The sequence below is a fragment of the Dipodomys spectabilis genome, unplaced genomic scaffold, assembly GCF_019054845.1.
Source record: "Dipodomys spectabilis isolate Male_0828 unplaced genomic scaffold, ASM1905484v1 ptg000002l, whole genome shotgun sequence".
In the NCBI taxonomy this organism is placed as follows: Eukaryota; Metazoa; Chordata; class Mammalia; order Rodentia; family Heteromyidae; genus Dipodomys; species Dipodomys spectabilis.
The window spans coordinates 56,513,697-56,529,720 of record NW_024870679.1 but is presented as its reverse complement, the minus strand read 5'-3'; the positions used below and the strand labels follow the sequence as shown (position 1 = coordinate 56,529,720).

The following is a 16,024-nucleotide window of genomic DNA, read 5'->3' as shown; positions in this document are numbered from 1 at the left end:
TTTACCCGGACTTTTAGCCAACCACCTAGCTGGGAAGGAGCACATCGAGAGGCCGGATTGCGAGCAGACCCGGGCGGGCTCCACTTCTGAATAGGGAGCCCGGCAAAGCAGCGTCGCCTCCGGCCCGCCCCCAGGGCGGGGCAAAAGAGTGCGGCGTGGACTTGAGGCGGGACACACCGGCCACCAGCACCGCTGAGCTGTGTTCGGGGAGAGAAGATCAAGGGACCTGGTGTGGGGGTAATTGGGCCGCGGAGGGCCTCTGCGCCAGCGGCTCGAGCCGGGCGGGCGAATGCCCGACGCTGCTCCGGTCGGCGAGTCTCGTCGTACCTGCTTGAAGGCGCCTGCGCACTGGGAACCCCACCCTTGGAGTCACCTGGGGAAATCAACCCGCCCGCTTCGCACATGCGCAGTACCAGCTGCCCGGCCGAGGAGTCACGTGTTCTGCGCCGGGCGCCTTCAGGGCGGGCGCTTCCTGTCGCTTCCTCGGCTGCCGCCCGCGGGCTGCGGGAAGCCAGGGCGGCGCCGGGCTGGAGAAGGCCCGTGTTTGATTCGGAACCGCCGCGAGGTACGCCGCTTACCCGCTCCCCCTACCCCCCGGCCTGGGGAGGTTTGGGGGCGGCCGAGGAGCCGGAGGCGGCTGGGGCGGGGCGGGGCGGGAGTGGGGGCCCCGGCGTCGCCTCCTGCGGACTCCTCGTCCCTGCAGCCGCGGACGTGGGCAGCTCCACTGACCTCGTCTTTCTCCCGGGCTCAGTTGACGCCCGCCGTTCAGTCAAGTCACCGAAATCTGACACTCGGAGTCCCGATCGCTCGCGCCCGCGCGCCCGCACCCCGCTGCCCCCGCCGCACTGCGCCCGGACCGCTTCCCGCCGCCCCACGCGCGCCCGCCCACCGGGGCTAGAAGCTCTGAACCTTCTCTCTGCGGCCTGGTGTCTCTTCCTTCTTCAGGACTATCACACTACCGCCCAGACCATCTTTAGGTCTAAAGGACTTCAATTTTAACCCCTGTCCACATTCCCATCCGCTTATCCCATTTCTGGGGACCTATTTTGGTTTATACTCCCAGTAATACCAGCCCTTTATGCAAGCCAAGCCATTTCTTACTTCAGATCCATTATCAGGGTGTTCACTGTGCTTGGAGACCTGTACTCCTTCCTTCTCTCAACTTCATGACTCAGCACAGGCCTCACCTCCTAAAAGCCTTTTCTCTCTTCGCTGGGTGGGTAAGGCGCCTCCCCTGGGCAGTCATAGCTCCTTCTGCAGCCCTGTGATGGTTGTCTCCAAGTGTTCCTTTGAAGCCTGAGAAAAGTGGCAGATGAATTACTACACTCCCCGTGGCTGGCCTTGTCCATCATGGAGGTCCCACGAGTGGTGGGAAGGTGGCTGAGAAAATTGCCCAGTCAGATTTCTTTAGAGCAGAGTTGTCCCAGGAAACTGCAATGATGAAAACATTCTCTGATTTGTGCTGCGTGATGGTAGCCACGAGCCACATAGAGCTGTCAAGCACTTGAGTTGTATCTGCTATGGGCCGAGGAACTGCATTTTTAGTTTTAATTAAAATTTAAACGAAATACCCCACTGTCTGGACAGTGAGAGCCTTCCTAAATCCTACCCAGCCTTCTACCCTCCCTGTATGCAGAGGTACTTCCTTGGATCTGCCTTCTAAATTTGTCACTTCACTAATGTGTGTGAATCTACACTTGCTACTAACAATTTCCCTCTCCCCCTCCCCTTGCTTTAGCACTCTTAATTCCTAGCATTGTTATTTCACCTTTTGGTTCACAGCACAGCCACCCTGAGGTGCTTACCACTGTTAGGAGCACCATTCATAGTCCACTCCAGTCTGAGTCTCTTCAACTCCCCAACTGACAGGTATCTAGGCCGCCAAGATGCCAGGGCCAAGACCTCGGAAGGGCCCTCAAGCCAGTGGCCAGGGTGTGGCAGCTGCCAAGCAGGTATGAATGTGGTTTCCATCATCTCTTAGTCAACTGGGTTGGGATCCCTAGACAATTGGGTCACCTGTGTGGTTTTTTCTGTTAGTTCAAAGATTTAGAGCATTGCATCCTGCAGGTGGGAAAGCCCTCTGATTAGAGCCTGTCACCCAGGTGGTAAAAAGCCAGAGCTCCTCTCCTGGTTTTTTTGTTGTTGTTGAATGCTGGTACTGGGGTTTGGTCCCAGGAATTCCAGCTCTTTTTTTTTTTTTTTGCTCTTCATTTTCTTTTTATTAATTTAATTTTTTATTGTGAGAATACAGTACAGAGGAGTTACAATTACATGGGCAAGATAACGAGCACATTTCTTTTTTTTTTTGAGTCTGGTCGTGGGGCCTGAACTCTGGGCCAGGGCGCTGTCCCTCAGCTCTTCAGCTCAAGGCTAGTGCTCTACCATTTGAGCCACAGCACCACTTCTGGCTTTTTTTCTTTTTGCTTATGTGGTGCTGAGGAATCGAACCCAGGGCCTTGGGCATGCAAGGCAAGCGCTCTACCACTGAGCAACCTTCAAGCATTGTTGCCTTCTCCTTGTTTCCCCTTCCCATCCCTTCCCATACTCCTCCCCTCCCCCCACCCAGTCCTCCCCCTTCCCCCCACCAAAGTTGTTTTTTCCACATGAACTCCAGCTCTTGCTTGGCTTTTTCACACAAGGCTGGAGCTCTGCTAGTTAAGCTACACTTCCACTTCTTACCTTTTGCTGATTAATTGGAGATGAGTCTCTCAGATTTTTCCGCCCAAGTTGGCTTTGAACCTTTATCCTCACATCTCAGCCTCCTGAGTAGCTAGGGTGATAGACATAAGCCTTTAGCACCCAACTCCATCCTGCATTTCAACCAGCAATCTTCCTGCCATGATCACTAGATATGAGTAGTCTGGAGATTTTAGGTTTTAGTAGCCTCTGAAGTTCAGGATGTTCTTATGTTCTCTGGTGCAGACCTCCATAGGTTTCTCGTTTAGGCTCCTCCTTTCCTTGCAGTTAAGGATATTAGGGCTTGAGGGATGCAGCCAATGAATGGGTGGACATAGAGCAGTGACCAAAGTGGGAGATGTAGTGTGTGTGTGTGTGTGTGTGTATGAGAGAGAGAGAGAGAAGGAGGGAGAGAAGGAGAATTTTTTCCTTCTAGCTTAAGTTCTGAGATTTCTTAGTCTATATTTTAGGTGGGAGATAGGTCAAAGAGCATAGATTGAATTCATGAAGCCCTTATTTTCAATTCTGATTCTGTCATTCATGAGGCTCAGTTTCATCTGATTTACCTCTACTGCAGTAGTCACATTTATGGACACAGATCGTAGAGTGATGGTTACCAGAGGTCAGAGGGAGGGGAGAAGGGGATGGCAGTATTTATTATGTACAGAGTTTCAGACTGGATGGCTGGGGATGATGGTTATACAACAATATAAATATACTCACATCACTGAATTCCATACTTAAAGAGATAGGATGAAAAATGGCACTGTGTGTTTTACCACTGAAAAAATAATGGGCCAGATATGGTGGAGAATATCTGTAATCGCAACACTACAGAGGTTGAGGCAAGGCCAGCCTGGGCTACCCAGTGATACTCTGTCTCAAAGAAAGAAACAAACGAAGGTGTATGTGGAATTAGTGTAATCATGTATTATTTCACATTCAGGACCTGGGAGCTATTGCTGTGTTGTTAGTAATAATGGCAGTGTAGTCTTACTGAGGGTGTTGAAGAGTTGTTCCCTACATTGGCAGTCCTCAATTTCACTTTCTGCACCTTGGGTCTACAGAATAAAGGAGCCACTGATTGGGACATTAGGAACCCAATGGCTCCAGACTGGGCTCTACCCTAGTTCATTGTGTGATTCTCTCCTGTCAGCTGGGGCTTTTTGTGGAGTTCAATCCTGAGGAGATGCTGCTGGGGATGGACGAGACTGAAGATGATGGGGACCTGGAGGCTGAGCTGCTGGCTCTCACAGGGGAAGCAGGGAGCACAGTGAGGAAGCCAGCACCCAAGGCACAGGGTGAGTTTCTGCTGGGCTCGATGTGTATATGGTGGATAGGGTAGTTGACTTGTAGCCTGGAGGATCTAGCCACATCCCTTGGTCCTTTTTTTGTGCCCGTCATGGGGCTTGAATTCAGGGCCTGGGCACTGTCCCTGAGAAATTTGCTCAAGGCTAGAGCTTTACCACTAGAGCCACAGCTCCACTTCCATGTTTTGATCGTTACTTGGAGAAAAAGAGTCTCACAGACCTTCTGACTGAGCTGGCTTTGAACCATGGTTTTTCAGCTCTCAGCCTTCCAAGTAGTTAGGATTATAGGCATGAGCACCTGGTACTCAGCTTTCCTTGGCCTGTTTTGTTTTATTTTGTTTTTGCCAGTCCCAGGGCTTGAACTCAGGACCTTGGCCCTGTCCCTGAGCATTTCTGTGCTCAGGGCTAGCACTCTACCACTTGAGCCACGGCACCACTTCCAGCTTTTTCTGTTTATGTGGTACTGAGGAATTGAACCCAGGGCTTCATGCATGCTAGGCAAGTACTCTACCACGAAGCCACATTCCCAGCCCTCTCCTTGGCCTTTCTGTTTTTGTTTGTTTTTGTCGGTCATGGGGCCTGAACTCTGGGCCAGGGCACTGTCCCTCAGCTTTTCAGATCAAGCCTAGTGCTTTACCACTTGAGCCATAGCGCCATTTCTGGCTTTTTCTGCTTATGTGGTGCTGAGGAATTGAACCCAGGGCCTCATACATGCAAGGCAAGCACTCTACCACTGAGCCACCTTCCCAGCCCCTCCTTGGCCTTTCTGCTACCCACATCCCTTCTCAGCTCTCCTACCAAGAGGACAATCACCTGTGTGATAGTTCTCTCTGTCCCTGAGCTATCACTCACCCTTGTGGACAAATCTGATTCTCACTGTTAACTCGGGTCACTAGCATTAGCTAGGTCTTGGTGCCCAGAAGAGGCCCAATTAGCACTGGGCACATAGTACTTGTACAAAGATTCTGCTGCATGAATAAGTGAAGTCTCCCTTTGCTGACTGCATAGAGACAGAGCTCTGGAAGGCCTGGAAGGATGGGGGACGGGGAGGGCTAAATCTTCCTCAGAAAGAGTCAATCATTCCTTCTTCCATGTGTCACTGACCTGGGCATGATGAGTGGATGAGGAAGGGGGTCACAGATCTGTGCATGCTTTTAGATTAGACAAACTTGTACATGACCCTCACCAGCTTGTTCTTTGTTTATTCAGTATAATAAAATGGGGGTAGTATTACCCATCTTGCAGAATGGTTTTGAAGCTCAAATTGATGCTAAAAATTTTTACAAATGTGAAATGTTGGAGGTAATGAATGCACATATTTAAGAACTACTGCAGAAATGTAGCAGAAGGGCATCTTGTTGCTCATTGTAACCCAAGAGAGTGTCCTTCCCTGACAAGGGTTTTGAGCTGGGTCACAAAGAAAAGGAGCTTTCTGACTGAGACTTTTCTGTGGGAAGGAAGGGTGACTTCTGGGTGGGCATATATCCCAATGCAGTAGATTGTAGACAGTCCTTTTCATGTCCTGAACCTTATTTGAGTTATCCTGACCTTCTGTGACCCTTTTTTCCCCCAGCACCTCTGCCCATGGCCCACATCGAGAAGCTGGCAGCAGACTGTATGCAGGAAGTGGAGGATGAAGAAGACGAGGAGGAAGGACTGGAGGAGGATACAGATCTGCTAGTGAGTCTGCCAGGCTGGTATCCAGTCATTCATTGTTCAAGGTTGGGCCTGATGGGGGTGAAGCCTTGGACAGAAGCCTTGGGTTTGCCTCTGTCTCTGACTTTGATGTACCCTTCCCAAGCTTGTCTTCCTGCCTTTGTAGTACAAGACTTCTCTCCTTTAAACTTCTCTATAAGCTCTGAAGTTGGGATTCTCAGATTTGATCTTTGCTGTTTTCAGTGTACTTGGTTAGATTAAAGAAACGTTTTGGGCTGGGCGCCGGAGGCTCACACCTGTAATCCTAGGTACTCAGGAAGCTGAGATCTGAGGATCATGGCTCAAAACCAGCCCGGGAAGGAAAGTCCATGAGACTCTTTATCTCCAATAAACCACTAGAAAACCATAAGTGGCGCTGTGGCTGTGGCTCAAGCTGTAGAGCGCTTGCCTTGATCTGAAGAGCTCAGAGACAGTGCCCCAAGCCCAGAGTTCAAGCCCCACGACCGACCAAAAAAAAAGAAATGTTTTGGGAGACTGGAGTTTTGGCTCAAGTCTGGTAAAGCACCAGCTGTGAATAAAAAAAGCCCTGAGTTCAAGCTCCAATCTCAGCACTAAAAAATAAAGCCGGGCAAGTGATGGCTGACACCTGTAATCCTGGCTACTGTGGAGGCTGAAAGCTAAGATTACAGTTCAGAGCCAGCCTGGGAGAAAAGTCCGTGAGACTCTGCTCTTCCCATGAGACTTTCTAACTACTGAGAAAAAAAAAAAGCCAAAAATGAAGCTATGGCTCAAAGTGGTAGAATACTGACCATGAGCAAAAACTAATTGAGAGTACGAGGCCTTGAGTTCAAGTCCCAGTACCAGTGCAAAAATATAAACAAAATAGAAGTGTTTTGGTAAAGGAGACTAAGCACAAGTACTTGTCACCGGTGTGATTATGAGGCCTCCATGTTTCTGGGACTCATACCTCCCCAGACAGAGCTGCAGGAGGTCCTGGGTGTGGATGAGGAAACTGGATCACTGGATGGTGGTGAGGCCAAAAGCCCAGACCTCTCTGAGGAGGATATGAGGCAGGAAGACACTGAACCTCCAATGAAGACAGCCTTCCTCATGGCTTCCAGCCCAGTGACTGAGGTAAGTTCTGGAGGTGGGTCTCTGTGTGTTGGGACACCAAGGCTGCTAAATAAACTTTCAACAGCAGCTTCCCCAAGGAGAAGCCAGTGTGAAAAACTTTATCTGGCCCCTTTAAAGGCTTCTTTGTTTTCCCAGAGTATCCCCTGAAGCCATTTCTAGGCCTCCACAGATTGTCTGGGCTTCTGTGTTTGCCTGACTTGACCTCTGGCTTCTCTAGTGGTTCTTTACCTCTTACCTTGGAATTTTGGGCTCTTTGTCCTGGAGCCCAAGAGCTCCATCTTCTGGAGCTTCCACACAGGGAGCAAGTGGCAAGAGCCTCACTGGCTAGGGAGTAGAGCAGCGCTGAGATGAGGTATCTACAGGTTGGTGAGCCTCGGGGACTACAGGCTTTGCTGGAGGAACGGATCCATAACTACAAGGAAGCTGTAGCCAGTGCCAAGGAGGCTGGTGAAGCAGCTAAAGCCAGGCGCTGTGAACGAGGTCTGAAGGTGAGTTGGGCCCCTCAGGAGAGGAAGGCTATGGGTAAGGCAGCAGGGTACGCCGCACAAGTGGAAGAGAGGCCTCTCTCCCAGCCTGCTGGATATGATGGACCACTAGCCTGTCTTTGAGCAAGGCCCATAGTTAAAGATGGCTGCTTGGGATTCTGGACAGATTTTCTCCCTTAGACTCTGGAGTCCCAGCTTGCTACTGTGAGGAAAGGCGGAAAGATCAATGAGGATGAGATCCCACCACCAGTGGCCTTGGGCAAGAGACCCCCTGCCACCCAGGAAACTAGTAGAAATCTGAAGGCGGACTCTCCAGCTCTTCCTGCCATGGACCCAGGTAGCTGGAGATACGTAAATACTGCCTAATTCCCAGGGTCAGTGGCCTCCTCTACTCCCCCTTTCCATTGCCACCAGTCACCTTCCCCAAGAAGTCCATTGACTGTGGAAACCAGTGACCACTGGGAACCCCAAGTGCACTCTCCCGTGACTCTTACTCCATTCCTGAGGAATTTTTGTTTCTTGTAGACAGTTCTTCACAACATGAGACCAGCCTCCCAGAAAGCTCTGCCATTGCTGCCTCACCTGATTCTGACCCAGACCCACAAGCCCTCCTCTTGGCTCGACAGAGAGAGTACAAGGTGGCTGCTCTCACTGCTAAGCGTGCTGGAGATCTAGACCGGGCCCGAGAGCTCATGAAAATTGGGAAGGTAAGACATCTGGCTTAGAGTCACTGTCCCTATTCTGTGTTCTATAGATGTAGAAGTGGAAGCTCAGAGAGGGAGCCAGACTGGGGGAGTTGTTTCAGCCCGGGTTCTTGAGGCTCACTTGGTTACATCTGTACCTGCTTTTCTCACTACTACAGAGATTCGGTGCTGTCCTGGAGGCTCTGGAGAAGGGGCAGCCCGTGGACTTGAGTGCTATGCCCCCAGCACCTGCGGGTCAGTGTGGGAGAGTGAAGGCAGCTGCTGGGGCTGGAGTTGGGTATTCAGAGGAGTAGGGCTGGCCAGGCACCTTACCTACTGTTCTTCTGCTCTGGGTCCCCAGATCTGAAGGAACTCTCACAGGCTTCTAAGATGCCGACAGCAGTCCCAGGCCTGTCCCCAGCAGTGGAGCGGGTACAGCCAGTGATGGCCCCTGCCATCCCAGCGACCACAGGTAGGACAGGCCGTGAGACTGTGGAGAAGTGGACTTGAGGAGAGGCAGGCAGAGCTGATGCCCTCTTCTTACCCATGTTAGTGGCCCCTGCAGAGCCACAGACAGTGCTGGATGCCCTCCAGCAAAGGCTGAACAAGTACCGAGAAGCCGGTATCCAGGCCCGGGCCAGTGGGGATGAGCGCAAGGCCCGGATGCATGAACGAATTGCCAAGGTGGGTGCAGGGTCCTTCAGTTCCCTGCTCTGTGCTGGCCTCTTTCTCTGCCTGGCTGCTCCCTGTCTTTCTGCTCCTTCCACTTGTCTTAGACTTCTCTGGGTCTCCATCTCTGTCTCTTGTTCTAATGATCTCAGGGCTCTTTCTCACAGAGCTCTTGTCTTCCCCAGTCTCTTTTCCCCTTGGTGGGTATGGAGCCTGCAGACTTCAGTCCACCAGAGGTTCTTCCCTCCCTTCCTTTCTGTGCAGCAATATCAGGATGCTATTCGAGCACATCGAGTAGGACGGAGAGTGGACTTTGCTGAGTTACCTGTTCCTCCAGGTGAGTGGGACTTCTTTATTCTAGGGGCCCTATGAGGTCTCCTGAGCAAGGAGAGGGAGCCATGAAAAGTCTATCAGCAGCCTCATATATATCTAAGACTGCTGCCTCCCCCCCATTCCAACTTCCCTCACAGGATTTCCCCCCATCCCTGGCTTGGAATCCAATGTGGGCACCTCAGAAGACTCAGTGGCAGCAACTTTGGCAGCTGCCCAAAGACTAGCCTCAGAGGATGCGGCCCCAGCAGATGAAGATGAGGACGAGGACAAGGTTTGGCTGAGGGCCCAAGACTCCAGAGCATGATGGGTAGATATAGCAGACGAGGGGTAAATGAGACCCTGTGGTTCACACTTAACAAATCCAGTGAGGTCAGTATCCTTGTCTCTATTTTAAGCTCTGTCCCTGACAGAGCTAGAACTCAAACCCAGGTGTTTGTGGCCCCGGGCTTCTTCAGCTCTTAAGTTGCTGTAAGACTCAGGAGAAACCACTAAGCTCCCATAACACAGTGGATTAATGCAGCATTAGGAAGAATTCCTAAGTCTGAGGGCTGCCACCTAAGCATGGGGAATGGCCACCTGACAGCTTCCTGGCCACCTGCAGGGTGAGACCCCAGCACAGGCCCCAGTGGCCAAGAAGCCAGCACAGCCTTTGGGCCCTCCAGCCCGGTCCTTACCTGAATCTAAGGCTTCAAGTTCTAAGGAGTCACCGAATCCATCTGGTGAGTTGGAGACAAGCAGGATGGAAAAGTCAAGGGTCTTGAGAGGGGCAGGCATGGCTGCCCTAACCATTGGCTTTTCCCTTCAGTGCAGGAGCAGCTAGCATTGCTAGAGGCTCGGAAACTGCAGTATCAGCGAGCAGCTCTGCAAGCCAAGCGCAGGCAGGACCTGGAGCAGGCCAAAGCTCACATGCGGGTTGCCAAATGTCTTGAGGCTCAGATTGCTCAGGCCAGAGTTGGCCGACCTGTTGACTTTTCAAAGGTGAGTTCTAACTGTATATGCACAAGATTTTCTCACTTGGTAGTCGGGGCCAGGCTTGACAGGCAGGGGCCTGGACTAGGGTGGTTCCTGGAAGGAGGACAAATTTGGGTAAGATGAGGTGACAGCTGGAAAAGAGCATTTTGCTTATGCCTTTCTTTCCATCATGGTCCTGGGAGAAGTCAAGGGAAGGAAACAAGGACTTCTTGTAGTCAGAGGTGTCCAGACAGGACAAGGCTAATGAATGTTAGTCACCAAAGGTGGTAGGAGTTCAAGAAACATCTAGCATGGATTCTTGCATTTGTTGGGTTTTAATAAAGGAGTAATTTGACTCTTGGGCCCCGAGGGGCCTGGTGACCTGGGCAGGTGCCTTCACCCTTGACGGATGAAGAGGGTGACTTCATTCTTATCCACCATGAGGACCTGCGACTATCCCAGAAGGCTGAGGAGGTATATACCCAGCTACAAAAAATGCTTTTGGAGCAACATGAGGTCAGTAGGCTGTGTGTCTGCCTCTTCCTTCCTTTTTAGCACCCTTGGTCTCCCTGTGGAGAAAGGCATGGGGCTCAGAGTAGGTGGGCCCCAAATTGTAGTTCTTTTCCTTATTGGCTGTGTGCTTTGGGCAAGGCACTTCCCTTCTTGAAACACATTAACTTCATTTGTAAAATGGGAGGATGCTAAAAACCCTTCTTTCAGGATGGTTACGAAGGCGAGACAACATAGTTAAGAGGATTGTGCTTTGTAAGTGTTCTCCTGTCTGTGTCCCCATCTGATACACAAGATAGTGTCTGCATTCAATTTCTATGTCTGTGTGTGTGTGCCAGCATAGGGGCTTGAATTCAAGGCCTTGCACTCTCATTTGGCTTTTTCACTCAAGACTGGCACCCTACCACTTGAGCCCCAGCTCTACTTCTGGCTTTTTGGTGGTTATTTGGAGATAAAAATTCTCACAGACTCAAAATGTCTCACAGATCTCAGCCACCTGAGTAGCTAGGATTAAGGCATGAGGCTTTTTTTTCTTTTTATTGTGAAAATACCATACAGAGGGGTTACAATTACATGGGCAAGATAATGAGTACATTTCTTTTTTTGGGGGGGGGGGTCTGGTCGTGGGGCCTGAACTCTGGGCGCTGTCCCTCAGATCTTCAGCTCAAGGCTAGCGCTCTACCACTTGAGCCACAGCGCCACTTCCGGCTTTTTTTTTTCCTTTTTGCTTATGTGGTGCTGAGGAATGGAACCCAGGGCCTCATGCATGCAAGGCAAGTGCTCTACCACTGAGCCACCTTCCCAGCCCATGAGTACATTTTTTTTTTTTTGTCGGTCGTGGGGCTTGAACTCTGGGCCTGGGCGCTGTCCCTCAGCTCTTCAGCTCAAGGCGAGTGCTCTACCACTTGAGCTACAGCGCCACTTCCGGTTTTCTGGTGGTTTATTGGAGATAGGAGTCTCACGGTCTCTCCTGCCCAGGCTGGCTTTGAACCGCGATCCTCAGATCTCAGCCTCCTGAGTAGCTAGGATTACAGGTGTGAGCCACCAGCGCTCAGCTATGAGTACATTTCTTATCAAGCATTGTTGCCTCCTCCTTTGTTTCCCCTTCTTATCCCTTCCCATCCCTCCCTCCTACCCCCCACCCCCGAAAAGTTGTAAAGTTCGTTTTCAACATAAGCATGAGGCTTTTTAAGTGAGCAAAGCATAGGCAGAAGAGGTTGATGGGACGTTTGCTAGGGGAGGAGAAGTGAAACTGTAGAGGAAGGTCGGCTTCAGCAAGCCCTGCTCTGGCTCTGGAGTCACTCCGGGCTCATTTTTCAGAAGTGCCTGCTGTTCTCCAAGCAGTTCATGCACCAGGGCAATGTGGCTGAGACAACCCGGTAAGTACCAGGGCGTGTGGGGTAGGGAGCAGACAAGGCGCCTCACCCTGCTGACATTCATAACCATCTCTGGCAGGTTTGAGAAGCTTGCTGAGGACCGTAAGAGACAGCTTGATATCCTGCAGCTGGCTCAGGCCCAGGGCCTCGATCCTCCCAGCCACCACTTTGAGTTGAAGACATTCCAGACTGTGAGGTGCTAATGCCTAAGGGAAACAGTGGCTCTCTGCAGGGTTGGGGCAAAAGGTTGAGAGCAAAAGACTGGAGACTTGTCTTTATAAGAGTTCCGGGTGCCCCAAGTAGTAGGGTAGGAAAAGTTTAGAATCATAATGGCTGTTGAAAGAGCTCTGTTCCGGAGTCAGAGACAAGGTGTGTTTGTACACTACTCTGCCCCTTCTAGGAAGACATCTTTACCTGATGTTAGAGGTGTAGCTCAGTGGTAGGAGGTGCTCTGGGCTGGACCCCCAGCATTGCAAGTTGGCTTCTCTTACCTGGGGTCCTTGCTTCTGGCACTAGTCAACTGGGCAGGCAGTAACTGGAATGGGAGCATTGTTCTACCACTCTGTTTCACTCCAGGCTCTCTCCATTCTTCTTGGCCATAGGATCTTCTCAGAGCTCAATAGCACAGAAATGCATCTCATCATTGTTCGGGGAATGAACCTCCCAGCCCCTCCAGGTAACACAAGTGCAACCCTCTGCAGGAGGATCTGGACCTGATACCACTCTAAGCACTGGGCTTCTGGCTACTCCCTCTGACCCAGCTCCCTTTTGTCTTTACAGGGGTGACCCCTGATGACTTGGATGCTTTTGTGCGGTTTGAGTTTCACTACCCTAACTCGGTGAGGCTCAGGTAGTTAGGATCCTCAGAATCCCAGAACTCTGCTCAGTTTCTATCTGTGGGTGGGCTGGCTATAAAGGGGTTTGAAGACTTTCCAGCCTGTTCTCCACAGGGTCTCCTCTCTCAGCACTGACCCTAGTCCACAGTTCCTGGCTCCTGTATACCCTGTTTTTCAGGCTCTCCTGATTATGTCTTCTCTGCTTTAGGACCAGGCTCAAAAAAGCAAAACAGCTGTGGTGAAGAACACAAACTCCCCAGGTGAGTGCCACATAAGTGCCCCAACTCACTGCCATCCCCTCAGTGCATAGCACTTGTGTTTCCAGAATACTTTCAGATCTTACTAATCTTACTTGGCCTACTCAACTTTGGAAATGCAGGTGTGATTAGTACTACTCCTACATAATTGGGGAAATTGTGGCTCAATAATGTAAAAGGACTTGCCTAGGGCCTCAAAGCAAGTTAGACTCTCACCCAGGAATCTTTTTGGGCCTGGGCACTGTCGCTCAGCTCTTTCGCTCAAGGCTAGCGCTCTACCGCTTGATCCACAGTGCCAATTCCGGCTTTTTCTGCTTATGTGGTGCTGAGGAATCGAGCCCAGGGCCTCATGCATGCAAGGCAAGCTCTCTACCACTGAGCCACCTTCCAAGCCCTCACCAAGGAATCTTTACTTAAATTTTAAGTCCTTTCCACTTTGTTACAATCTGTATAAGATTACACAGCTTCCAAGGCCTGGACCTACATGCTCTACCTCCCTCTCATAACACACACCTGAATTGCAGGCTGAGGTCAAGAGAAGAAACCTGTATGGTTCTTCATTTCCACGTTAGGCAATCCCTGGGAGTCAGGCTCCTTTCCTTCTCCATCTTTTGTAGAATTTGATCAAGTCTTTAAACTAAACATCAACCGAAACCACAGAGGCTTCAGGAGGGTGATCCAGAGCAAAGGAATCAAGTTTGAAATCTTCCATAAAGGGTGAGGTTCCCTTCAGTAACACGACTAAGGTGGGCAGGGAGACAGTTCTGTCTTTTGGTGCCCTTTTGGCTACTGCTCAGTTCTGAACAGGGCTTAGCCAATTCATTTCTGCCTTCCTTCTCAAACAGTCTAATCCTCTGCTCCCTTTTGACTTCCAGATCTTTCTTCAGAAGTGACAAGCTTGTTGGCACAGCACACCTGAAATTAGAACGACTGGAGAATGAGTGTGAGATAAGAGAAATTGTGGAGGTAGGGTATTCAGTGGGCAAGCTTGGTACGGGGAGAGTCAGTACTGATGAATGCCAGCCCTTACTAAAGACAACTTTTTCTGATGTGCTGTGGAAGAGGTGGTATCCCCATTTCACTGATGGAAAAGGTTAAAAAAGAATGAGAAACTCATGATAGGAAACAGCCATACTGTTACCATAACATCCAAGTCCCAGGGATGATAGATGAGAGAAGACTGTTGTGGAGACTGATATACAGCTGTGACATTTGACAGATCTATTTCCAGGTTTCTAGGGGTAGGGCTGTGTGTGATTGGAGCAGTGAGCTAGCCTCATGAAGAACTAAAACAAGCTATAGATTTGAAACTGATATAGTATTTCTGGATGAGTGACTCATGAGAATGCAGCTAGTCTGTGCTTAGGATATTGGCCCCCAGATTGCTCAAGTTTCCATGAACTGAGGGATTACACAGGCAGTAGACTCTTGCAAGCTCCTCAAACAGATAGGGAAACTTGGATCAGAGATGAAAATGGGTTGTTAGTCCCACAAAATGTGTCCTGCGCAAAGCCTGGTCCAAACCATCCTTAGTGAAGTTTGGAAGACCAAGGCTTTCTCCACTGAGCTGCCCGGCCTCCTGCCTGCCTGGAGGAAAAGGGGTGAGGCCTGGTTAGTACTGGCCTCATTGAGGCCTGTGAGATTTGTCAGATGTCTTGCAGTGCTTTGTGCTTCAGCTGCCCTTGCTGTGCTGAAGGAGGGTAGCAGGATAGATAGAAAGGAACCCTTGAGTTGGTTCTGGTCAGTTAAGACCATAGTTATCCTCTCTAGGCCTTCTGTGAAGTGAGGGTTTGGGCTCTGATTTTTTAGGCTGCTTCTTGAAGCCAGTGTTTTGTTTGTTTTCTCCAGGAGTTGCCATTGGGATTGAGGGGAAAACTGAGTGAGAAAGCTGTAGGTTTCTCATGGTCTCTTCTGTTAGGACTGATGCTTACCTAGATTTCTCTGTTACTTATTCATAGGACTTACCTAAAACCCACACATTAGGCGGGCAAGGCTGTTTCCATAGAAGATTATGATGTGAAGCACTGCAGAACACCGTAGCTCTTTTCTTCTTGGGGGCTGCCTGTCTTTTTAGTTACAATCTCCGTCTCTGTGGTTCTCATAGGTCCTTGATGGAAGGAAGCGCACTGGTGGGAAGCTGGAGGTAAAGGTGAGGCTGCGAGAGCCTCTGAGCGGCCAGGATGTGCAGATGGTCGCTGAGAACTGGCTGGTCCTGGAGCCCAGGGGCCTGTGAGGTAGGCAGCGCTCTGGAGCTCGAGAACCCTGTCTTCTCTCTGCCTGGTCCCCACAAATAAGACCCTTCTCTTAGCTTGTATCTGGGAAGAAAGCCTCCGAATTTCTCTTCTATGAGGTAGAAATCTTGAGTAGGGCTCCCAGGTGGTGTTTCTTTTCCTCAGTAGAGAGGGATGGTAACCGTCCAGTTCTTAACTGTCTTTAGGAAACCCCTTTGCTGAGGTTTAAACTGATTTGCTTTGCTTTTGCCCTGTGCAGCAGGTGGTCAGCACTAGGAGAGAACCAACCAGCGGTGATGTGAACCAATTGGCTTTCCCAGCTTCACTAGCTTTGAAAGTCTTTGTATATAAGAGATGCTGCTACACAAGCACCAAAGACCTAGAATATGGGCCCTACTAACCATGGTTCTGGCTTTCCTCTTACGGGCCCCTTCTAAGCCTTCATGGAAGCAGGCTGGATCCCGGAAGCTACCCCAACCTGCCCTAAATGTGGGTGAAGGCAAGGAAGGATTCCCTCATTGCTCTGTCATGGAGTACTTCAGCCCCTTAACCTCTGCATTGCAACTGTGTGCAGCTTACCCCTGCTCCCAGTTGTACTATTTCTGGATGTGCCTTTAAAAGATGTAACTGAAGGGACAGGATGTGTGACGGTGATCGGAACCTCCACTAGTGTTCCGTGATAGCTGGTGAGTCCCGTTCAGCCAAGTTTACCCCAGTTCTGCCTGTGCCTGTGCCTTTGTTCCTGACAGCTGCTGCACTAGCCTTCCTGCTTCCCAAGGGACAAAGTGGAAGAGGAAAGATACTTATGGTACTACTTTGGTGGGAAATAAGGGTAAGGTTGTATCTCGGGTTTGGTCCATGTACCTAAGAAGGAAGACTGATAACAGAGGAAAAAATACATATATATTTATATTAAA

The 16,024-nt window shown here is 50.4% G+C and overlaps 1 protein-coding gene across 2 annotated transcripts; it reads left to right on the top strand.

Moving 5' to 3' along the window:
- Positions 1 to 446: 446 nt before the first annotated feature.
- Positions 447 to 16,024, top strand: Cc2d1b (coiled-coil and C2 domain containing 1B). 2 transcript variants are annotated; one of them, XM_042676984.1, is made up of 25 exons: positions 447 to 565; positions 1,870 to 1,952; positions 3,833 to 3,977; positions 5,560 to 5,666; positions 6,618 to 6,776; positions 7,139 to 7,264; positions 7,442 to 7,598; positions 7,787 to 7,968; positions 8,124 to 8,199; positions 8,306 to 8,416; positions 8,510 to 8,628; positions 8,878 to 8,950; positions 9,084 to 9,217; positions 9,548 to 9,665; positions 9,752 to 9,924; positions 10,288 to 10,413; positions 11,728 to 11,786; positions 11,863 to 11,979; positions 12,386 to 12,459; positions 12,564 to 12,622; positions 12,828 to 12,879; positions 13,494 to 13,593; positions 13,752 to 13,842; positions 14,981 to 15,110; positions 15,367 to 16,024. In XM_042676984.1, exons 2-24 carry the CDS (start codon positions 1,887 to 1,889, stop codon positions 15,107 to 15,109), a joined length of 2,553 nt encoding a protein of 850 aa, XP_042532918.1. In that variant the 5' UTR covers positions 447 to 565; positions 1,870 to 1,886; the 3' UTR covers position 15,110; positions 15,367 to 16,024. The 2 variants fall into 2 exon arrangements, with proteins under 2 accessions (XP_042532918.1, XP_042532912.1); XM_042676978.1 differs by having other exon boundaries at positions 8,498 to 8,628.